The sequence below is a fragment of the Oryzias latipes genome, chromosome 14, assembly GCF_002234675.1.
Source record: "Oryzias latipes chromosome 14, ASM223467v1".
NCBI lineage: Eukaryota > Metazoa > Chordata > Actinopteri > Beloniformes > Adrianichthyidae > Oryzias > Oryzias latipes.
The window spans coordinates 20,638,418-20,663,613 of NC_019872.2; the positions used below are offsets into that span (position 1 = coordinate 20,638,418).

The 25,196-nt window shown below is 39.3% G+C and overlaps 1 protein-coding gene across 1 annotated transcript; it reads left to right on the forward strand.

Annotated features, from left to right (window-relative positions):
• The first annotated feature begins 2,396 nt into the window (after positions 1–2,396).
• Positions 2,397–20,596, forward strand: gusb (glucuronidase beta). The gene is made up of 12 exons (XM_004076601.4): positions 2,397–2,691; positions 3,527–3,712; positions 3,800–3,981; positions 4,121–4,263; positions 6,686–6,873; positions 10,197–10,349; positions 10,429–10,607; positions 12,308–12,454; positions 13,929–14,013; positions 16,280–16,456; positions 16,587–16,722; positions 18,727–20,596. Exons 1-12 carry the CDS (start codon positions 2,476–2,478, stop codon positions 18,876–18,878), a joined length of 1,944 nt encoding a protein of 647 aa, XP_004076649.2. The 5' UTR covers positions 2,397–2,475; the 3' UTR covers positions 18,879–20,596.
• The last annotated feature ends 4,600 nt before the right edge of the window (positions 20,597–25,196 follow it).

Below are 25,196 nucleotides of genomic sequence, written 5' to 3' on the forward strand. Positions count from 1 at the left end.
TTATCAGACATTATAGCCTTTTTTAGGTCAAAAGCAGAGTGAATTAGGATTTTGGGGCCAGCGGGAAAAACTCTCCCACTCACATAAAACAGTAGATCAAACTTCATAGCGTATGCTGTCGTGCTGCACCAGCTTTATATGTCAAAGAAAGAGGGGGTGTAAAGATACCCAGAAATTCATCAAAGCTAAAAGATGAATTATGGATTCTTTCTACGTCTGAGTTTATGTAGCAAAACCAGAAGACATAAAAGAAAGAGGATAGTGCTGCGAACAAATGAGAATATTTAATAAAATATTAGTTTCAAATAGGAAATAATCATCTTTGCATTTCTGATTTTCTTTAAATATTTTTTTAAGCATTTAGCTATTGTTTCTTTTTTCATTGCACATCCCAAATTATTTGTTCCCAGAACACAACTTATTCATGAAAACTATGAAAACATGGCAGTTTTTGCCACCGGTTACCGAAGTGGATGGACCAAAGTCTTACAAAGATAAGAGATGAGCAGATGTTCATCATTTGACCACATTACCAGCGCCTTCATTCCAAAACACGACTGTGGTTATTGGGCGCCATCTATTGGACCATTTTCGTACCACATCTCTAATCTGTCTAGTGCAGGGGTGTCAAACTCATTTTGGTTCGGGGGCCACATTTAACCCGTCTGATTTCAAGTGGGCCGGACCAGTAACATAAAAGCAAAATAACAGCTTTGTTTTAGTTTTTTACTCAGTTGGAAAAAATGCCTCAATCAACATAGTAGCCTAATCACTTGGGGCCAATGGATCTCAAATAAAATTAATTTCAATTAAAAAAAGTTGGTCTATTCAAATTAATACAGACTGAATATTTTACATCACACACTGAAGCAATCCAGAAACTTTTCTTTATGGTAAGTCTCGTAGTGGTGCTGAATGTCATAAATCTTTGAGCACTGCGATGTTGATGACATACAAAGCATTTGGGTTTTGCATTCAGCTTCGTGAGAGAAAGAAAGAAAAAACTGTCCATTTGTCCTGGAAGGCTCTTCACTCCACTTCCAGTTTGACAACATTTTGGTCATTAGGGTGTCGCTAAAGATCATCCTTATAGCAAGATAACAGCGGTAAAGCTCATAGGGAACCACGGTGCGTCCTATCCAGACGCAGAGCTGTTATGTTTCCCTTTTGGAGGTATGCTGTTTCAACTGTTTTTCCTTTCCTTTGCTTCCCCTAGTGGCGGAATTGCACATTTCGGTTATTTCTTTAAAAAATCATAACTCGCCACAGGAATGGACAAGAAACTTGCTTTCTTTTTTAATCATCCTTATGATTTGTACTCTTCATGTGTAGGCCGTAGTAAACCACCTGGCGGGCCGGATAAGGCCCGCGGGCCGTATGTTTGACACTCCTGGTCTGGAGCATAATCAACAACAACAACCACATATTATTATTATTACCGCATAGCCACAGATTTTGCCTTAAGAACCTCTTTGTATGGTCAAAACTTTGATGAACCCATCCCTATTCTGATTGCTGCACCAATACATGGCATCTTTGGAGGAGGCAGTGTGATTATATTGGAAAAATCAAGTCTTCACAGGAAATTTCAATGCACAGAGATGTCAAGATGATTTTCTGCAGTTCCATGAGCTCCTCCAGGATGGCAAGACTTACTCCATAATTTGGGAAAGGGAAGGTGTTTTAAATGGCAATATTAACCTTTTCAAAATTCAACCTGCAATTTATCAGTTGAAAGTTGAATTTGCAATTTTGTTGCGCAATTTGAAAATGTGTCACAGAAATTACAATTCTATATTCAATGCATTCTGAAAAGTTAGACATGTTTATTGGAATTGAGAATTCAGTCTGGAAAAATAATAATTTGTCTTTTACTTTTTTTAACTTACTTTTGAAAATAAACATCAAATACATTTAAAATTAAAAATGCATTTAAATGTTAAATGTTGAATACAACAGAATTAGCTCTTAAAGATTGAATATTATATTTAAATGTTCCAATGCATTCCAAATTGCATTTCTTTTTCACATTTTCCAATTAAGTTTTTGACAATATATTCCTACTAGGTTTGATATATCAACATTTTTTATTTTGTTTCCTTTTCTTCAAATTCCAATCAATATTTGATAAAATATCCCAACTAGCTTTGCTATTTAATGTTTAATTTTTTTAAATATATATCTTTTTAATGGTTGAAATAAACCGATAAACTAAGTACGTTTTCACATTGCATTAAATGTTAACGTTAAACATTAAAAGTTAAATTGAATTGCAACTAAACTTTTGGGTGAAAAAAACGTTAATCTAACCATGCTGTCGATTGAATTTCCGACAGTCTTAAAGGCATCATCGTGAAAAAGTCAAGTTTCCCCAAAGCTGGTCACGTGACCCAAAGAAGCGCCCTAACTACTGGAGGTGGGAGCGCGCGAAGGTCCAGTCCACCGCGTGCTCAGTAAACAAACAAGCATAGAACGATGTGCTTACCCGTGAAGCGGCAGGTGCTTCGGGCTCTGTGGCTTTTTGCCGTTTTGGACACGGGGCTGCTGCTGGACGGCGGCATGCTGTACCCGCGGGAGTCCTCCTCACGGGAGGTGAAGGAGCTCAGCGGGCTGTGGGTCTTCAGGGCTGACCGGTCCCCAAGCAGGAAGCAAGGCTTCGACGAGGCTTGGTACAAACGACGCTTGGAGGAGGTGAGTGTTAGCAAACAACAGCTATTAGCAGTGGACTCTGCTTTTATTTTTACGACAGGGTTAAAGGTTTTCTGCTAAAGCTTCCATAAGGAAGACGTGTAACAGATTTATAACTAATTGTATTATTTATAAAAACACTTAAACATGACTACAATTCAGATTAACTGTTCACCAATAGTTATAAATGTTGTTCATGACCTTTAACTTTGTCATGGGAAATGGTGCGTTCAGGTACGCTAGTATTTCACATCCTTACAAATGCAGAAAGTGAAGCAGACATTTTTACAGCTTCAAAAAATTAAATACATTTTAACAGTTTCAAGATTTGCAAACAAAAAGTAATCAAAAGTTATTTTTAAGAAACTTGAACCAAAATAAGTGTTTAGTACACTTTTCTTGGCAAAAATTTAAAGGAACATGAACTTGTTGGAGATGAGGATTTGGGTTTTTGTTAAGGATGCCACAAATCTTGGTTTAAAACCAAACCATTTATGTTGCACTATTGAACCGAATTGTGGGAAAAGTAAATCGTTTAATCCCTTCTGCATACTTTAACTTATCTTTACATTGAACGTGTTAAAAACATGTGGAGTCTCAAGCTTAATATTGTCTGAATTACGCCAGGCCAACTGAATATTATTCTTCATTTTTTTCTTATTAGCAAATGTAAAAAGGATTGTTCTCATTTTTCCATTTTTTATTGTTTCATAAAACACAAATCATAAATCGAACCAAAACAAAACCCAAAAATCAAGGATTGAACTGAATTGTGGAGAGCGAAGCTTTGCATCCCCAGTTTCTAGTTTATCTTCTCTACTCCTCATGTTCTATCTAGACTGGACCTGTGATTGACGTGCCAGTTCCTGCCAGCTACAATGACATCACCCAGGACCCTGCAATCAGAGATTTCATTGGCTGGGTGTGGTACGAGCGGGAGTTGGTGGTGCCGACCCACTGGATCCGGGATGATACCATTCGTGTGGTTCTCAGGGTGGGAAGTGCCCACTATAATTCCGTTGTGGTGAGACCCATGACAGAAGTGGTAGAATCATCAGAGATACTATGCTTGTTTCTTATGTTAACCATTTCCTGTCATTGGTGTCTGCAGTGGGTGAACGGCGTGAGCGTGACCCAGCATGAAGGAGGCCACCTTCCCTTTGAGGCTGAGGTTAGCGATGTTATCCGGAAGGACCCAACTGGGTCTTGTAGGATCACCATTGCTGTCAACAACACTCTGACCCTGCAGACTCTGCCTCCAGGCAACATCCAGTACATGAATGACCGCACCAGGTGCTCAATCTTCCTGTTTTTTTTTCCATTTTATTTAATCTAACCCCAAAAAAATGAATGGTGTTCTGCGTGGTTTATGACTTGTTTGATGTGTTCTCCTTATACATAAAGTAGTAAGTCTTATCCTTTTTGTCTGCAGGTATCCAGATGGTTTTTTTGTGCAAAGCATCTACTTTGACTTCTTCAACTATGCGGGCATTCACCGTCCTGTGCTGCTGTACACCACTCCAAAAGCCTATGTAGATGACATCACCGTGGTGACCGACTTCTCCGACAACACAGGCAAGCTACAAATCAGTTATAGACCCATTCAAATGAAAATGCTTTTTTTAACAATCAATAGAAAAGAATAAAAAAATAAAAGACAATCAAAAGAAAAATGCATTTATACATTGATCCGTCAAACTAATATAATTGGACATGAATTGATTAAAAAAATAAAGAATTAAAAAGTAGATGTAGTCACATACACGAACATGTACACATAAAAAGTAAAAGTAAGTACTTTACTGTAGTTACTGGGTTCAAGCGTAATCAAATTACTTTACTCATTATGTATTTTAAAAGTAATTCACTACTTGTTATTTTACCTTTTTCACTCCTACGAATTCTGAAGGGAAAAACAGCACAAACACGATCCTCTCAACATTCCTTTAACTTTATTTTTTAAAGCAATGACCTCGTGCAAAGTATGAACCTGGTTCAAGGTAGAGCCCTGCGCGGGACTATTTTCTTCATCCCGCTCCCGCCCGCACCCGCCAAATTTCTGACCAATCCCGCCCGCTCCCGCAACGTATGCGTTACACTCCCGCCCGCACCCGCAATATGTATGTCCACTCCCGCCCGCACCCGCAAAACTCATAGAATTTAGTCCCGCACAGTAATAGAGATGCATTGATTTTGTATCGTCTCCCGTCCCGCAGAAAAAAACACGTATTTTTATTGATATTATTAAAGAGATTCATGTCCCTCCTCCAGTCTCATCTTTTCATGCATTCCTCTTTTGTGTAATGTGCAACATAATCATTAAATATATTTTCACAAATCCTGTTCGGTAAAAAAAAGTGTGCGCGCGCAGACAGACGACCTGAAGCGCGCTGAACCAGCTGGGATAGATGCAGGTCAAAGTCATTTGCAGGAAGAAAAACATTGTAATGGTTCAACAGAGCTGAAAATCTTTGAATTAATTTTTTCCTGACGGAAAAATACTTTTTTTTTTTTTTTTAGCTTCAGCCTTTTCCCGTTTTTGCTGTTTTGCGCCTCAGTGGGGCATTGGCACGCAGATCTGAACACGATGAACCTCGTTTGAGGTTCTTTTCTGCTTCATCAACTGACATCATGTCCCTGTCAGGAAACCTCTGCTTCTTCCTTATCCCGCGCAGTGTTGCCAGATAGATTGACAGCTCTTTCATCCTTCTGTTGCGCTAGAGCGTTCCAACTAACGTGTTAACCTGCTATGAGCGTATTTTGCGCTCTCTGTGTAGAACACACTGGGAGCGCGGGGAAAAAAACTCTAAGCTGCAGAGGATGTGAACAGGTGAACAGGTAGAGAGGAAAAGCAGGTAAAGAGGCGGGGGAGGGGCTTTGGCTTCAAACTCTGTCAGAGAGATGGAAACACGGCGTCAGATTGAGACGCAGCTTTCACTGCGGGAGTTGAAGCAGAGACTTTCTCTGGGATGATTCTATGAACTCAAACATGGAAACATGATTATCAAGCAGAACTCTTTAAAATAATAAACCTGATCTCTCCACATTCTTCGTGTCTACCATGCATTGATGCACACATCGCTCCATGCGGCGATCAGACCAGAACTTTAGCTGATAGCTCCGCCCATACGCGACCGCGGTATCAGGCTTTAAAGAACACAATTTCTAAGAGGCGGGGCGGGGCGCTGCACACCCCCAACAACAGGTTAGATGACAGTGGCCATTGGGCGTCTCTACCTGGTGCCTTCACGGAGCTTCAGTACATAAGACTCCAACAGCCGCACAGCCTAACGTAGTCCACTATTATATATTCATGAGATATTCATGGCAAAACTGATCCCACAGAGTTTTTTTTTTGCCGCCCGCTCCCGCCCACAGTACAATTCAAACCGCCCAATCCCGCGAGATTTGCGTTGGGTCCCGCGGGACCCGGCGGGACCCAATCCCAATGCAGCCCTCTAGTTCAAGGCATAAGCTGGTTTTATGAGAATTCACACAACAGTATGGAAAATAACACAACAATAAGTTGCAACATGTGTGGTCTGTGCCACTGCTAAAAAGTGGCGTGGAAAAAACTGTTACGCCTGCATTCATAACTATAAAATGTTGAAGTCTTTGAAAACACAAAGAACCATTTAATGCTCCAGCAGTTTCTTGTTTCCTCCTTAAATACAAAAAAGGTAATTCTAACTGGAGGGGGCGGGGCTAGAAACAGCTCTTTGTAGCTCCTCAGGTTGTTTTGTCGCTTAAATTCATTTATAATCGACAACAATATAAAACTATGCACTAAATGAATGATAATTGTTTTTATTTATGAATGTTTATTACACAGAAACTGCTGAATGTGACGAATTGACTGCCTTTTGCTGATTTCTGCGAAAACACAGCAACATATTGATGACTGATGTTTCTCATGAGCATTTCAACATTGGTCAAAGCCAACATGAATGTTTTCTGCTTTGTGTTTCTTATTCTATGTTTGTCCTGTTGTTTCCAGGGCTGGTGTCATATATAGTGTCGGTGAAAGGCGCCGTAACCGCCGCTTTGAAGGTCACTTTGATGGACAAACAAGGTCACTGCGTGGCGTCTTCTAATGGGCCGTTTGGAGTCCTCAAAGTGCAAGATGTTAAACTGTGGTGGCCATACTTGACCCACGAGAATCCAGGTTACCTTTACTCTATGGAGGTAAGGCTTCAGGCTTGCATGGAACTAATCCAATAGAAACAGATTTAAGTCAGTATTTATTCTTTTTTTTCCCTGAAAGGTAAAAATTAATTTGAATTTTTGAATTTGAATTTATTCATTTAAAAAAACATTTTCCAAAAGCTCACTGAAATGTCTGTTTTGAAAACAGCAACAAGTCTTTTATAAATATGTTTTATATTAATTTAGTTCTTTCTTTTGTTTCAAGATATAAAAATCAAAATGGGTAAAATTTTACTGAGATAGCATGTTTAAATTCAATGATGTTTAAATCAACAATCTTCACAGATTGTGTCCAGCCTGTGTTTAAACTCATTACAACAACACCTTTAAAAATAAAAACACCGACCCCAGCACCACTGGCAAAATAATATAAAAACCACACATCGATGGCCGAAACACAAAACCTTTTCATTCATTTTCTGTACCGCTTTGTCCCTTTCGGGGTCACGGGGCTGCCGGAGCCTATCCCGGCTACTTGGGCGTAGGCAGGGGATGCCCTGGACAGGTCGCCAGTCTGTCGCAGGGTAGAACATCCACACACCCATTCACTCTCACACTCATACCTATGGACAATTTAGAGTTGCCAATTAACCTATGAAGCATGTTTTTGGACAGTGGGAGGAAGCCGGAGATCCCGGAGAAAACCCACGCATACACGGGGAGAACATGCAAACTCCACACAGAAAGGTCCCCCATTGATGTATTTTTCAAGTCCCCCAGCCGGGACTTGAACCAGGGGCCTTCTTGCTGTGAAGCAAGAGCGCCAACCACTGCGCCACCGCCCTATTATCCTATTATCTGCAAATTTAATTTTTCTACATTAAATGGTAAGAACAAGGAAAATTCCACCATAGTCCAGCCTTGACTGGATTATTTGAAACACATTCTTCTTGTTTCCTGAATTTTTTTTTTTTTTTTTCTATATGAAAAAAAAATTCATATAGAAGGTTTTGAATTTAGACCATGGAATCCAAAAAAATGAATTTTCAAAATGTTATATTTTATTTTACCAGAAGATGTCAGCATTTCTTTTGTCTGCCGGTTATAATCACTTCATGCTTAGCAAATTTACCAAGTTTAATGAATCTTTATTTATGGAGCCAGTTTAGCTTGTGCTGGTTTCCGGCGCCAGGAAACCAGGGTTCGAATCCGGGCTGCTCCCTATTCCCTTCTCTGCTTCTGTGCCGGTCCCAAGCCTGGATAGATTGAGAGGGTTGCGTCAGGAAGGGCATCCGGCGTAAAAAATTGCCAAGTTAACCATGCGACTCATCCTCGAAAGAGAGGTTGTTTCGCTGTGGCGACCCCTGATGGGAAAAGCTGAAAGTGAAGGAAGAAGATTGAATCTTTATTTATAAAGCACTTTTAATTGATTCCTGATTTTCAGTGCTTTACAATAAAAAGTGAGAGAAAATTTAATTAAAAAGTTCAGCAAATTAGGAACAATAATTAAAAATGCTAACATAAAATTACAAAAAGCAGTAAAATTCATAAAAGACGGATACAATTTTTTATAAAACGAGTAAAAGTAAATAAGATGCCACCAACGGCTGAGTATTAAATGCCTTGCTCAAAGGGAAGTCTTCAGTTGATGCTTAAAACTGTTTAGGTCTTTTATCATGTGCAGCTCTGGGGGAATATTATTTCATAACTTGGGGCCCCCACAGGAAAAAGCCCCCGTGTTTTGGACCTGATCTGAGCACATCAAGTAGTTTGATGTGCTCAGTAATGGCTGCGAACGGTTAAAAGCTCCGTTAAGTAAACTGGACCAAGACCATCAGGAGAGACAAACAAAGTTTAAAGGGAACTTTAAAACTGAAAGTTGAAAGAGTAAGGTGAGCTGAGGACTGGAGGGTTGTGCTCGTCTGGATGTACCGGTTAACAGTCGTACCGCGGCATTCTGGACTAACAGCAGGTGGTCACGTGAGCTGAGCCATTTGATCTGGGAAGCACCATCTAGATGTTTTGCTTTGCAGTTTAGGGACTATTTTCAGTCCTGCTACTTTTGTTTTCATTTTAGAGGTAATAAAATCCTTTCATATGTTTAGCACTGGCCTACTCTCTAGGTCCGACTGTAGACACGGGTCCCGTGGGAAAATCTGCATTCAGAGCAAGAGCAGTCGCTCAGAATGAGTTACCGCTTGTCACCTGCAGAGTTGCTGATCACCTTTTCCTTCAGGTGTCATCACAATGAATCAGTTTCCTCTGTGTCACACATTTAGTTTGGCAGAGATTTCTACGCCGTACCCCCCCCCCCCCCCCGACACAACCCTGTATTTTATCCAGGCTGGGGACAGGAACAGGGAGACCCAGACTTGGGTTCCCTTGTGGCTACATAGATGGGCAGTTCTGCATAGTGGCATTGCCCATTGCGCTTCCTGGAAAATCAAACTCTGGTATCCTGTGAACCAGTTGTAACCTGCAGAGATCATCCTGGAAAGAATTCAACAGCTGCTGCACTCTCTCTTTCATATTTAGTTGGATTGATATTTAGAAATACTGTATTATTTTACACCTTTGTTTCTATTGTTTTACAATAATATGCCTTGAATTTAAAACCCAATTAAAAAAGTTTGGCCATAATATTTATGTTTTTAAATGAACCATAGCTATGCTTAGGCATGTTTTTAACCCTTAAACACTGGAGGTGTCGCCTTCCACATCTATATATGGCATGGCCTCTGATGGATGGTCACCAGATCAAAGCTGCTTTTCTCCCCTTCAGTGGAGATTCGTTAATTATGTTAATCGAAAAATCGGTTGAAGAGTTATGGTCATCAAAAGAATGTAAACACTGGAGCGAAAGGTTTGGTGGTAAAGGGTTAAATATTTGAATTGTTAAAATATTCAATATTTTTAAAAAAAATTTAATATTACTACCACTTATATTTACCATGGCTTTCAAATATTAAAAGGCAGATTAATTTTTGACTAGACTATCTAATTTTTCAAATAAAAGTTAGTCAAAAATGTCCCACTATAAAAATGTTTTTGATCTTTTTTCATCTGCCTATAAATGTCAGTAAAACAAGAATTAATTTAAAAAAACAATTCTATTCCAGAGTAATGTAGCCTGTTGGGTCATAATCACATCAAGTTTAATAAGATCTAGAAATCAGACGGACAGCCTTCAGGAGGTGAGCCCTGATGGCGGTGTGGACGCTCAGTGTTTGACGGTGTTATGAAAAAGGCTGAGTCAGCATTTAGAGACTTTGGTCAAACTGGTGTCAGCTAAAAGTCAAACTGATAACAACTTTTAGGCTAATTTAGCTGTGGTTTTCTAACACTGGCTCTGTAATGTTTAGGTTCGCCTCAATGCTGCTGATGGGAGAACAACATACGAGGATGTGTACACTCTTCCTGTTGGCATCCGCACCGTTAACGTCACCAGCACCCAGTTTCTTATCAACAACAAGCCTTTTTATTTCCATGGGGTCAATAAGCACGAGGATTCAGATGTGAGTACCACCAGAGCTCTGGATAGGAAACATGAGACCTCAAACTGACCGGGCTTTTGTCGTTTTGTTGTATGTTTAGATTCGAGGCAAAGGCTTAGACTGGCCCCTGATTGTTAAAGACTTTAATTTATTGAAGTGGTTGGGGGCCAACTCGTTCCGCACCAGTCACTACCCGTACGCCGAGGAGATCCTGCAGATGTGTGATCGCCATGGCATTGTGGTGATCGATGAGAGCCCAGGGGTGGGCATCAAAGACATGTAAGTGTCACGGCAACAACTCGGAGAACTGGAATTAATGGAAGAGCCTTTATTATGTTTTAAAAGCAACTACGATGCACAAGTGTGTGCAAATGGCTTTTAGTGAAGCAAAACATTCAGAAACATTGTTTCTGATGATCACAAAAATCAAAGTTTCAGGGTTCAGGGATAGAAGGCGAGTTAAACAACTTTCTCTCAAATTTTTGGTATTCCTTTTAGAGGAAAAAGCTCAAATACTATCAGTTTGGACTCTAAGAGTGGAGGAGTTTTAACTTCAACCACATTTTGTTATTTCATTTTTCTTAGCAGCACTGAGGATCCCAAAAAAATGTTTTGGAATTTGAATCTTAAAGTCTTTTTCAAGCCTTAACTAGCAGTGACTAGGATCGACTGTCTGTCGATCCCTTAAACGTTTTAAAAGGTCTTAAATTCAATTTAACCAAAAGAAGGCCTTTAAAAAGGATCAAGTTGTCCTAATTTCTAGGTCTTAGTTTTTTTCTGGTCAACACGACGTGACTAAAAACACTGTCACTAAAAACAAAAGCATTTCCTGGATGCAATGTGTAACGACGATATAAAACTGGTTGTACATCGTTTAACCTTACCTAGATAAGTAGCTCGTGCTTGTTAGTGCAGAAAATAGCAAAATGCAAATTTACTGAGAAAAGGCTTGAAAAAAGAGATTGCTTGTGGTAAAGACCTTAAAGACCCGCTGTGATGAAAATGGGGTTTTTGGTGTTTTTAACATGTTCTTGTAGCAGTGGGGGACATTGATAAAGAAAATTTGGGTAACGATAAAATTACATTTATGAGTATTTCTTTATTCCAATTGTAGTGAACCAGGAGCAGACAAAAAAATGGTGGTGATAAATAGCTTGTAGATGTGATAAAGGTGCCACAATTGGTGGGTCACAAGCTTCCTGCTCCGCCCCATTCTGATGCATCCACTTGTAGACAAATAGATCTGTGTACGTCTTTGTTTTCCTCGTCAGATCTGGTATCTGGATCAAAACTCTACAGATAGATAGCTGAAATATTGCTCGCCATTTTTGTTGCACCGGTAATGTTAGATTGGGGTTGTGCGTGGCTAGAGGCTAAATGGAGATTGTGTAAACAAGGAGGTGATGGGAAATGAGTGAAGCCTTACTCCGCTGCCCACAACTCAGGCGAATTTGTGATGAACTCCTGCTGCTCTGCAGAAACTAGGTCCTAGAAAACAACACAATTTTTTTTTATGTTTGCTAAAAACGGCATAACCATAATTAAAGACCACTGAGAACACTTTTACAAAGGATCAAGAGATGAGAGTGGAGTGGGAATTTAAGAAGCAAACTGTATGTTAATGTTTAAACTTGGCACAATAGGGATCATGGGGATTGAATGGCACGTGTAGAGCAAGAAACGTCAGTCTCCAGCTATTTGTTTTATTTTATTTCTATGGCCTTAAACTAGATTTTTAGTGTCCTTACATTTTTTTTTTAAATCTTTGAATTTAGCTTCTGTTAATTAGTAGACAGCCCATCTCAGAATTGCACAAAAGTGTAAAGTCTAAATTAAAAACACCACGGTTGTATTTAGACTGCTGCCCCCGCAAACATTTTTCATTAATAAATTCTGTTCATTTCAAAGCCTCAGGTTTTCTCGTTGGAGATGAGGAGATGTGGTTCCTCATTCGCTGTGTCTGTGTCTCTTCAATGCAGTCGCAGCTTTGGAAACGCCTCCCTGAGTCACCATCTGATTGTCATGGAGGAGCTGGTGCGCAGAGACAAAAACCATGCCTCTGTGGTCATGTGGTCCGTGGCGAATGAGCCCGCTTCAGAGATGCCACCCGCTGATTATTATTTCAAGTAGGTGAAACTGTTTGGATTCCTTTCTTGCTTTAGATGTTTGGAGCAAATTAGGTTTTTTAGAGGGAGATTTTTTTAAGCACACACATTAATTAATAGGGGTTTGTTTTTTGTGACTTGGTTAGTTTTTGAAGACATTTATCGTTCATAATTTCCTTTGCCTAGTGTTGTTTTTAACCACATTAACCTTAAATATAGTCTTACACTGAATTAAACTAATCCAACAACTTGGATTTCCTATTTCAGGTAATGCCCCACACACTTTTAAGTCAGGTCTCTTTTGATTGGTCAATGAATCACACCCAAGCCCATTACCTCATACTGTCTGTTCTTGGATTTGCTTACTGCTGAACGTTGAGACATATGCCTTGTCCATGCACAGAAACACAAACCAGTGAGACAAACAGTTATACTGTTTGCTATGTTGCTTCAGGTGAAAATATTTCACTGTAGCTCATGTCACTCACTGCTGTGAAGTTGTTAGTATTAAATATAAAGCAGCAATGACATGAAACACATTTACCTCCACATGTTGCTCTTATTGTACACAAAACTGTTCATGCATTGTTTCTAAACACAGACTTGACTTTATTTTGTCAGTGGACTCTTGGTCAGTTAAAACACTTCCTGATTTGCACCTTTATGAAAATCTGCTTTACACTGAGTTGTTTCATTGAGTTCTCTCATGTGAAGAGAGGAGAAAACAAACCTTCATTGCTATTTCTTTGTGAGAAGAACAAATTGCATCCACTGCAACCTGGTACTTTTTGAGCATCTCAATGAATCTAGAAATTGTATCAGTCCTTCCTAGCAGCACAGCAGACACACACAGAACGCCATGAGAAGCAACTCTACCTTTCTGTTCTACTTTAAGCGGTTGTCACGTCGTGTACCTGTCAGGAACTGCTGGTTTAGGACCCAAAGGCTTTGTAGCAGAAACTTGGACATTTAATGAAGAAACTTGAACGTGACAAAACCAAGGAGAACCAAAAAGAATTCACAGCACAGCAGATGATCTGAAACTGAGGAACTGAAAACCAGACACTTGTATACACTGAGGGTAATTAGCTAAATGAAGACTAGCTGTGGATGAACAACTCAGAACATGACCAGGCTGGACTTTAAATAAGTAATTTTAGAGTTAGATAAGTTAATTCTTCTCTATGAGTTGGTAAATCGCCTGTCCGTCCTGGGGGAGGATCCCTCCTTCATGTGGACACCCCTGAGGTTTCTTCGTTTTTTCCGGAATCGTTTTTTTAGGAGTTTTTCCTTACCATGAAGGGGGGTCTAAGGGCAGGGATGTCCAGTTTGGCTTAGTCAGTTTGTTAGTTCAATTTAGTATTTTCCTATTGAATTCTATGTATTTATGATCCTTTTGATTTTATGTTTAACTTTTTTAATCACTAATACGAAGCCCACAGAGACGACTGTCGTTGTGAATTTGGGCTATACAAATAAAATGTTGTTCTTCCAGTACTGTAATAAAGCACACCAAAGACCTGGATCCTACCAGACCTGTCACCTTTATCTCAAGCAGCAACTTTGCAAGAGACAAAGGAGTAAGTAAATAAATCCCCAGTTCACAACTATATATATGTATGCATATATATAAATGTGTATATGTGTATATATATGTATATGTATGGATATATTAATGAGCACCCTTGGATTTCACCATCAGTGTAGAACCACCAGCTCTCATTCCACTCAGTTGTGCTGTGTTGTTACATATTTCTGTATTATGTATTATTTTATGTGTTCCAACTTGCTATTTGTCCCAACTTGAGAATGGAAAGACATCATTTCTGACACACAGTTTGTCAAGCAACTGTCAGCTTAGGAGAAAAGTCACCAAACAGTGAGAAAATAAAATGCTTGTTTTAATGAAGACGATAGGGTTTAGATGTTAGAAAATTCAGAATAAAGTTTCGCCCCAAAAACAAAAAAGTACTAGCCTAATAAAGTCAAAATAGGATGTGAAGCAGAAACAACAAAATAAATTAGTCAGGTTAGGATGTGAATATTTGTGTGTAAACATATGATGTCCGTCAAATCATTTATTTGACTGACTTTTTTAAAAGAAAAAGGTTTTATTCAGTCAGCAAAACAAAAGACAGAAAAGGATTTCTGCAAGAATGAATCCTTACAAACTGTTTGAGATTCTTTTGTGCAGGGAACCTTTAATAAATAAAAACTATTTTTATGGGTTGTTTTTGAAGTCGGGTAAATAAATTCAATTTCAGTTTGAAGGGAACTGTTAATGATTTAAAGAAAAAAACATCATCAAAATATAAGATCAGTTTTCTCCTTTTTTATTGTTGTCCTACTAAACTAAAGATAGAACGAATTAATCAAAGTACGTTAAATGATACATACAATAAATAACAGCGATGATAAAAAGCACTAAATAAATAAAACAAAAACACGCAATGAAGTGTTCAGTGTCTAAGAAGCGTTGTATCCGTAAAATCTTCCAAAATAAAGCATCCTGTGTTTTTCATTTCACATGACAGAACGTTTGGAGATAAACGGCTTCAGTCTGAACCCGACTCAGATTCACTGATAAACAGTTCAAGCAAACTTTAACACGTTTTTATTTAGTTTGTTTAAAATAAAGCACAAGCATTCATTTTGGAACAGTTTAGACAAAAACTTTATAATGTGCCGTCTTAGATGGAACAGAGATAGTTTTAGCGTTCCTTAGCATTCTTGCTAATATGACTCCATAGAAAATATTATATTTGCTCTATTTGTCCAGTCACTTCACAGACTAAACACTAGTAAGAGTCGGAGCATGAATGATGCCGTTTAAAGCAGTGATGTTTTGAGTTGAAACACTAGTGGAAACCTTATTCTTACTTACCTATATTCTATTCTCAGAGAGGGAAGAGAAGAAATATTGAAGCTACATCAATGCAAGTCAGAACGCGTCATCTGACAGCGTGTGATAGCACATTATCCTCGAGGGGGTCAGATAAAAAACCATGTGAATGTCAAAGAGAAAAAAAAATCATAAAGCTGCCAAAACCCTAGAGAGTTTTATCTGTCAGCAATCTAATCATGTTTACTTTTTAGCAAATAAACCTGTTGCCTGGGATATTTTTTCCAAACATCACAAGCAGCCGGATATCTGATAGTTCTAACTTTAACCCTTAGTAGTCCAGGTTCTTGCTCTGATACTTTTAAAACACTATTTTGAGGCAATGCTTGACCTGAAACAGTACGAAAAACTCAGTTCCAAGTTATTCAATTTAATCATTCCTTTCACCACAAAATATGTTTCATTACAAAAATCAAAAGTGTAGATATAAATATATAGATATAGAATAGATATAAAATGTATAAATCAAAAACAAAACAAAGACAAAGGCAGGTGAAAGGAAACATTTATTTAAAAAATCAGGCAAAGCTCCACAAAACTACTTGTAATGTTCCAAGGATTTATTCCAAAATGGTATCACAACTATGTGTCATAACTCCTGTTAGTTTTAAACCAAGCATTTTTAAAGCTAAAAACCCTTTTTTGAAACGTTCACATTAATTTTACAATTAAAACTGTAGTAATGGTGAGTCAGCATCACCCCTACCTCATTGTGAACAGTGGAGGTGAATAACCAGTGAGAACAGAGGCTCCTCAGGGCGAGGAGTCCAACTCCTCTATAGCCTCCCGAAGCTGCAGCCACCACTTCATTTTGTGTTCATTAACACCTGAAATGCCATATTTTAAAGTGAATTAACAGTGTTAGCCACTGCATCAGACAGGAGGAACAAAAAGTCAGTTCAAAAATATCTCCACCAATTTTTCTTTCGTTCCTTTCTGTCCAGGCTCCTTATGTGGACGTCATTTGCATAAACAATTACTTCTCCTGGTACCACGATCCAGGCCACCTGGAGGTCATCCCCATCCAGCTCAACACCGAGTATGAGAACTGGCATGGAAAGTACAAGAAGCCCATCATCCAGAGTGAATACGGAGCGGATGCAGTGCCGGGAGTCCATGTTGTAAGAATGACCTCACACATACAGCTGAGAGCACAGCTATTAGTCTCATCCACTGGACTTTATCTCTTGGACTCTTTAAACCGGCAGTTACCACGGTAACAAGCGTTTGTTTCCTTTTTTTTTTTCCCAGGATCCTCCTGTGATGTTCACCGAGGAGTATCAGAAGATAGTCCTGCAGAACTACCATAAGGTGTTCGATCAGAAGAGGGCGCAGTACCTCATTGGGGAACTCATCTGGAATTTCGCCGACTTCATGACCACACAAGGTACCCGGGTCACATTTTTGGTGCCTTAACCCACCAAGACAGCAGTGGGGGAGACGTGAAGCGTCAGGCTGGCCTTCTTGGTTTTCGGGTATAAGATATGCTCTGCTCTTCCATCTAAGCTGCTTTTTTAACCCTCATTTTTGGTTTTTCTAAACCAGCATGCTCTTTACTGAAACACACCTAACTAAGTTCCAGTTAAGATTACTTTATTTGGCTACATTTTTCGCTCTATAGAGCGCACCAAAAAATAAAGTGCATCGTCAATGAATGGTCTATTTTCAAATTTTCATCAATTAATTAGATGCAATGAACTATACAGTGTTCCCCCACTTACTCGCGTTCCATTATTCGCAGTTTCACGTTTTTGCTGATATCTTTGCCAGTCACATGACTCCTCCGGTTCAACACAAAAACTCAGACAACTCAAAGCGCTTGTATGAGACTTTTGCCTCATAGGGGAGCGGCTACTAAAGAATATTTTAAGGCCGGGTAACGGCTGGTTCTACCGGTTTCTGAATCGCTGTAATCGAAAGTTGTGCCCCTGCATAAAGAAGTGGCATCAGCTGACTCAGAAACGGCAGGAAAATCTCCTGAAACGCTGAAGAAGACAATCAGGGAGAATAATTATCACCCGGATGAATGAACGGGGGAGGAAACCGGCCTCTTCTGGATAAAGATGCCCTCTTGTGTTTAACTGATCAAGGAGGTTTTAAGGCACAGAGAAGGAGAGTGACACTAAAGTGCGCTACAGGACAGTTTATTGCTCTGAATAAAAAGAAGATCTGCGGATTCGTGAGTGTGCTAAAGGCACGTGCTAAAAGCATGTTCTAAAATTGCCTGTTTAGCGCGTTCAAGAACGCCCTAAACGGGCATTCTTGAACGCGCTTTTAGCCTACAGCGTTCACACTGGACTGATGCTACCCAACACTAGCGCATGTAGTCAGTTGGAGGAGGCTTGGTGTGAAATGTTGAAGTGGTGCAAGTCTCCTTTTTTTTTTCATAGCTGTATTCCAACATACGAAAGCCTTTAGTGTCAGATTTCAGGGCAAAGGTGTAGCACACGCTGGACATTACACCAGTCCATCACAGGACCACTCATAATCTTACACCCTCATGAGATTTAGATTCACCAACCTATAAGGCACGCGTTTGGACTGGGAAAAGCCGGAGCACCCAGAGACACCCACACATGCACAAGAACATACAAAACTCCCCACAGAGAGGTCCCAGAACAGCCCAAATACCTTTTCATTTAAGTTTTTTTTAAGCAGATAAACCTTTTCTATATAAAGTAAAAGTTTATTGTCCTCTAAAAGTGATTGTATCTCATTAAAAAAGTATCTTTTTTTTTAATCAAAGCTAGCTGTTTTTTAATTTTCATAAAATGTTGCAGAATTTCTTGTTTTACTCATCAAACCCTTTATCTCTTTGGGAACACAAACCATTGATGCTGCTTCTTCAGCCAAACAAAACTATGTTTGCTCTGAAGCTACTAGATACCTGTCAAACTGAAATGGTTGTTTTTGGCTTTGAAATCCAACTTTGTAATTACAAATCAGGAGAGGCAGAAATTTGTCAGTGTAAATAAAGTTGTGTTTCTTTGACCAATAGTTCAAAGGTTGTAGGACATGTTTGTGTTTTTTGTTTCAGAGCAACAAAGAATCAGTCAAATAATGTGGGTGTTTTCTTGGATCTCCCTAACTTTAGTATATTTTTGGTAAAGTGCATCATTAATATGGTGCAGAGGTAGAGCGGTCGACCTATGGTCAGAAGCGTGCAGGTTCTGTGTCCTTGGGGAAGACACTGAACCCCACGTTGGTCCTGGTGGTCATAGGCTGCCCATGGAGGTGGAGTCCCATCAGTGTGTGGATGGGACTGTGACTGTAAAGTGCTTTGGGCCTTCAAGGAAGCTAGAAAAGCCCTGAATAATTATACGCTTTTACCATTTGATGATGCTGCGTTTTATCTTCTTCAGTACTTTCGTACTTCCTTTTGTATCTGCAGGAGTCACGCGTGTTGTGGGGAACAAGAAAGGCATCTTTACACGGCAAAGGCAACCCAAAGCAGCAGCCTTCGTCCTGAAGGAAAGGTACTGGAGGCTGGCAAACGAAACAGGCAGACTTCCACTCTGGACCAAGTACCCCTGTTCTCTCTGACAAACTCAGACCAGAAACCATGCAAGCAAAAGTTATACCAACTTCTGTCAGTAGAATATTTGTTAAAGGTCTGTTAATATTAGTGTTGCTGGTATTTGGCTTTGAGGACATATGCTGTGGATTTAAACTAGAACTAATGTTTCAATCCAAATCCAGATTTTGGTTTTATTTTAAAAGAAAGCTAAAGCAGATTCCTAAATAAGCACAAGCAGATGTACTAAGGTGCTGCTAAAAGAAAAACATAACTTTAATGAATGTTAAAATCCAAAGAGTTCAAGGTGATTTTAATTCAGTTTAGTTTAAACGGACCAAACTGGTTAGCAAATATAAGTGACCAACAGATGGCTTTAAACTGAAAACTCCTTTTAAATACATGAACAGGAAGGAACCATCAGAAACTGAATGTACCTATTTGCTCAACTGCCTTTTCTTTTTATTCAATTATTTGAAGAAGTTTTGGTTCTTCTGGATGAATCAGTTCAGCAGCAACGGACAGGTAGATCTCCGATCCAGATCGTTTTACTTGTTGAATGTTTGCTATCATTCAAAGTGGTTTACTTTCATCTTTAGCTCCTTTTCAGTGAGTAAAACACAAAAGTTTTAACATAGGCGGAGAATTAAAAAGGACGTCTGTAAAGTAGAACTGGATTTTGTCACGGTGAACTCCAAACATTCCAGTTCAAGGAGCTCCACCACTTCAACACTTTTCTCAGTAGCTATTCGTAAAACATATGTGGCTTAGAATTCAGGTCAAACACATCACACTTAGTGCACATTATATTACACAGTATGAGGGCCACACTTTAAAGAAAAAAATGAATACTTTTACAAGAATAAAGTCAGAAAATTATAGGAAAAAAAGTTTTAATTATACAAAAATAAAGTAGTTTACAAGAATAAAGTCATTAGTTATTTTATAAGAATAAAATAGTTATAAAAATAGTCTAAAAAACATAAATGTACAAGAATAAAGTCATAAAATTATGAGGAAAAAGTAAAGATTTTATGTAAATAAACTCATGGAATAATGAGTAAAGGGCTCAATACTTTATGGTACTGAGAATTTACAAGATTAAAGTTTTGTATTTATTAGGCTAAAATCTGTTTACTAAGAAAAGCATAAACAACAAAAAAGAGCAGAAATTGTTTACTGTAAGCGGTTACTTCAGTGTTGGTTTCACAAATAAGGAAATACTACGACTTTTAGCCAGTTAACATTGTTTTATTATAAGCATAAGGTTATTGAAAATAATTTGCCTTTTCAGAAGAAGATTGTGGATGGAGGCATATATTTTCAAAAAAGCATGCCTTTTTTACCTTGTAAAATTATGAATTTCTCATGATTTTACAGATTTTTGGTTTGGTTTTTTTCGTAAAATTAGGATTTCTTTCTCATATGTTTACGACTTTCTTCGTAATGGATTTGTTTTTATGGTAGCCGTAATCCTCAAAAAATTACGCTTAAAATAACCTTTAGTGGAGACCAACCTATTGATGGGAGCAAAAGAAAAACATTTGGGTTTTTACTCACATTGTCTGTGTAATATTTAGTTTTTCTTTCCAAAACTCTCATTTTTAATTCATGCATTTACTTTAATCTCTATTGTGGAAATGTTATTTCAAAGTCATGGTTGTCTGTTTACGGGATTATTTTTCTAAATGAAAATCTGGGGAATGTAATTTTTTGATTAAAAACAATAAATACAATTTTCATAATGTATCGTGTCCAAAGTGTATTTTTATTTCCTCATAAGTTATTTGAAAGTTTGGGTTTTCCTTTTTGGCGTGAAGACTTTCCGTCTGAACCGTCCACTAAAGGGTTAAGTGACGTGCTGCTTGTTGGTGATGGCGTGAGCGTAATCAGACTTTCTGCTATCGTTCCCTCAACCCTGAAAACAACTGACCTTTGTGTTAAATCTCGCTGTGTACACTGTGACTAACTGGATAACCAACGATTAATAAGAGATTATCCATAGTATTTAAGATTTTTAGGACATGTGCAGCAGCAATGACCCTATATAGATTAAAAGTAATCTTTGATCACTAATAAATGTGGGACAAACCGCCTCTCCTGAGGTTTGAAGAAATCCTTTACATTAACATGTGCATCATTTTTAGTAAACACTTTTAGGTTAAGAAAGTTTTCAAGAATTATTACAATTTGAAATGCGTCATTATCAACTTCCTGTCTACAAATGCATTTTCTATATTTAGTAACAAATGAGAAATATTTAAACCCAGTTTAAAATCTTTGTTCATCAATTTATAACCTCCAACAAATAATCAAAAGGTCCTCATTTTGTAACCCTTTAAACTTCACAACACAGAACAGCTATGAAGTGAGACTTTTTGGCAACCGTTTCCAAAAAAAAGGAAAAGGCAAAAGATGAGTCCTATTAAAGAAATAACTGGACTAATAGTTAGAATGTGTATTGGGATTGGTTGTGAAATGCGATAAACCCCCTAAAAAAGAATTCTAACTGCTATAATTGAGTTTTGGGAGGAAAAAGTTGCTTTTTGGTCATTTTAAAATGTTTTTTATTCAGAAGGCCTTTGTCCTTTTCTGTGGTTTCTAGGTTATCGTGGAACTAAGACGCGACTGTGTAACCCTTGTGCTATCCTAGGCACTTTAACGTTGGGTCATCTAGACCCACTAGACAGTGCGCTGAACCTTTTTTCTTCAATGATTTGTGATCTTCACTGGTGTCCATGGATCACATGAAATCTTTCCACCTTTATCATGGTAGGGAGAACACGTCAATGTAAGTGTGGGGTCATCTAAGATAGCACAAGGGTTAAAGTGCCAAGGATAGCACAAGGTTATTAAATGTTTGGATTTTTTCAATCACAATAAAAACAGCTTTATTCAAGTTTTGTCTTGTTTTCATTTACATGTTACAGTAAAAAAAACTTTACATTTATACAGGTTTATGTCAATTTGTAATCAACATGATTTAATTCAGTAAATCAGCTCAGAAAGAGAAACACATCTGTCGATTCATTACACAGATTTGTATTTTACATGTTTTAAATGACTGTCACACTTTCCATGTCCGATTTCTGTTTCTCAGGAAAAAGTTGAGTTGACACTTCAATCAGTTGATGGACCGGCAACAGCCACAGAGGATTCCCATTTTCCCAGAGCTCTGTCTGGATCAGGCAGCCTTACAACCACGAGAAGTGGGCGATGAACTGGGAGGGGTGTTAGGACCGAAAAGGTCGCAGCTAAAACAAAGCTGGCTGTTCAGAAGATCCCAGCTGTCATGAAAGCTCCACTGTGTGGACAAAAGGAAGAAGGGAAATGTGCACAACAAAACCCAGCAACCTTCCGAGGATTTGGGAAGACCAAAGTCTATGCAGACACATCCACAACATGGACTTCAACAGCATCTATTGAAGCAGAGACACTGTGGTTGAAGTCATACAGTTTGTTTGTTTTTTTCTAGTTTTGGAATCCAGAGTCTGAGAAAAAAAGAGAGACCGACAAGGCTGCACTAAAATCCCATTTTTTGGGGCTCTCCGCCAAAACACCATGCTTCTTCTCTGCTAACCAACTTATGGAAATCTGGTTATTATGTTCCAGGATTCATGTCCTGTCCTCATCAGTCACTGCGGAAGAACCAGCAGTGGATGCAAAGGCTGTCGGGGAGACCCCGTGAAGAAAAAGATCCAAAACAGTGAAATAGCCCCGATGGCGACCAAGAGGCTTTCCAGAGACCTGCACGACATGTGGCAACATCTGAACACACGACATGGAGTTTCTCTCTGAGGAATTCATACTTTTTACCCCACATCTGGGTCTGGTGAGCTTCTATTTTCACCACCACTAGGTTTCTAAAGAACTTACCTGACCTAAACCCCATCAGAACACATGACCTGGGGCTTCCAAAACACTTCAGGAGAAAAAATAAACTATTTTGATTTGTGATTATTTGCCAAAATGCTCTTTCGACAGATTCTTAAACTGAAAGTCAAACTAATTAGACGAGTACCTGTACGTGCCTGTGAATTCTTGCCCATTTAGTTACAGATCAGTTCTTCTGAATGAGCTTTGACAACCTTGTGTCTTAAGCAGAACTTAATGCAGTTTACATTTTTACCTCCTACATGAAATATCCACATATTAAATAGGAACTTCCTTTTGTGGCAGTTTCTCTAAACATATTTATTTTATGCAAGAAAACCCATGGTGGTAAAAAGGTAAATGACAGGTGGTTTCAGAGGGAATGTTTTAATGGTAAATCATTTCCACATGACAATCTTCCACTTTCGGCTTCTCCCATCAGGGGTCGCCACAGCGAACAAGTCGCATGGTAAATTTGGCAATGTTTTACGCCGGATGCCCTTCCTGACGCAACCTTCTCTAACCGGGCTTGGAACCGGCAGAGGTAGAGAAGGGAACAGGGAGCAGCCTGGAGTCGAACCCGGGTTTCACGGACGGAAGGCGCCGCAAACCAGCACGAGCTAAACTGGCTCCCTCATTTCCACATGACAATGACAGTTAAAAATTTGCTCATGTCAACTTGTAGCCAGTTTTCCCTTAAAGTGGATCAAGTCGGAATTTTCTTTCACATCCTCCCACCATTCGTGTAACACTTTTCCATGTAAGAAAATACAGCATTTTAAAACACATTTGGCAATAAAGAAGCAAAACCCAGCGAGTCTTCCTCCGCGGAGTTTTCAAACGTGGTTTGCCGATTCCTCGCCCGCAGGCCCCTCGACTTTTTTTATTTTGTTTTTTTACTAAAATAACCCAGGACGTTAACAGTCTATAAAGCTAAAGGGCATCATCAACAATAGAAAGAAATTACAATCGTGTTTGAACAGTGTAGTTTTGTTAACAAAGAAGTCTAGCTAGAGGAAATCAAAGGTGGAGTTCAGGGAAGAAAAGAGGAGCAGCCAGTGTTTCCAATGACCAGGTGTTCTCCTTCACCCCTAACAGATACTGAACCCTTTGGAGATACCGATGGATGGGAAGGCCAGGCAGAAGTGCCTGCTGCAGTTCCCATTCTCCACGTCAAGGCTTTTACTGTTGCTTCTTGTCTTTGGCTCAAGGCCTCGTGATCAAACAGAAGGCACTTTTGTTGGCATTAGTGATGCAACTAACATGGCAGTTATACACCAGGGCCTAAATAAATATCGATGAAACGTAGCTTTGATTTCTTCTCAACATCGCCCATCCTCCTGCAGTCGCTCACGGACGTTGCTTCAGTGACATGCTTGAATGCAGGTTCGGGATTGGCTGCCTGCTTTACAGTCGGCTGACCATGAACTGAAACTTTGCGGGTTTTGCTGAAAGCTAAACTCCCAAAAGATCCGGGCTTTCAGGAAGTTTGCCAAGATGTGAAGCAAACACTTCAGGCAATCTACAGAGGACCTGCTTCACTGCCAAACATCTGAGTCTACTTAGCTCCACCACAGAACCCTTGGTTTTAAGCCTGTACTGTCTGGGATGAAATGGAAGGAAGGATGCATTTGTGGGGAAACTGAAAAGTCCAATGCTAGTGTAACATGCCTGTTTGTAACCCAACAGAGCCAAGTAGGACTGTGCTCCTTTAAAACCCCGAAAGCTTTGCTGATAAAATGACAAAAATGGCCGTAATCCAGAGGACAAAAGCACTCCAAAGGTAACAGTTGAGATAACGTCAGAAATTAATTAAGAGGAGTCAGAACATGCAAGAGCAAACACCTAAAGTCAGGTTGTACGTTTAAATGGCCGCCGACCGCCTTCATGTTTGCCCAGCTTGATAAAAACTATGGGGGAAAATTGAAAAGACCACTCAGAAGCGTGGGGAGTGGGAAAGAGCGGGAAGGACCGTGCAGATGACAGAGGACTCTTTGGATTGTCTAATGGCCTTTTGACACAAAAACCAGCAGACAGCAAGACAGGCATCTTCTTCACCCGCCAATCGAGAACGGCCTTCGAAAAGAGTTCGCATTTGGCCAACTTGTAGTCACTCCAAACCTAAAAATGTATGGATATTTTGTCCCGTCAAAGCAGAATCCCACATATGGCTTCACTTTTTTTTTTTTTACTCCTAATCTGCCAGGGTTTTTTTCACATCTTGCAAATTTGACTTGTTACACGGTTTGAAAACTGCTATTGTTAGATTGACATCAAACATATGAAAAAGCCAGATGAGCACTAGTGCAACTGCAAAGGTTCTGGACCCATCTGCCACCAGCCGCTCCCACTCTGAGCGCACCATCACAGTGTAGCAGCCTTTGCTACCTCATGGAGCTAACAAGTGAAACTCATCACTGCTATCTTCACTCACAAAAGCCAACAGAAAACCACGGGCCGGTGACAACAGAGCG

Excerpts from the sequence above, each read along its gene's own strand:
- gusb (XM_004076601.4), top strand. The coding sequence starts at position 2,476 with ATGTGCTTACCCGTGAAGCGGCAGGTGCTTCGGGCTCTGTGGCTTTTT. Across the intron at positions 2,692-3,526 it reads ACAAACGACGCTTGGAGGAG|ACTGGACCTGTGATTGACGT; the intron begins GTGAGTGTTAGC and ends TGTTCTATCTAG. Across the intron at positions 3,713-3,799 it reads CCCACTATAATTCCGTTGTG|TGGGTGAACGGCGTGAGCGT; the intron begins GTGAGACCCATG and ends TGGTGTCTGCAG.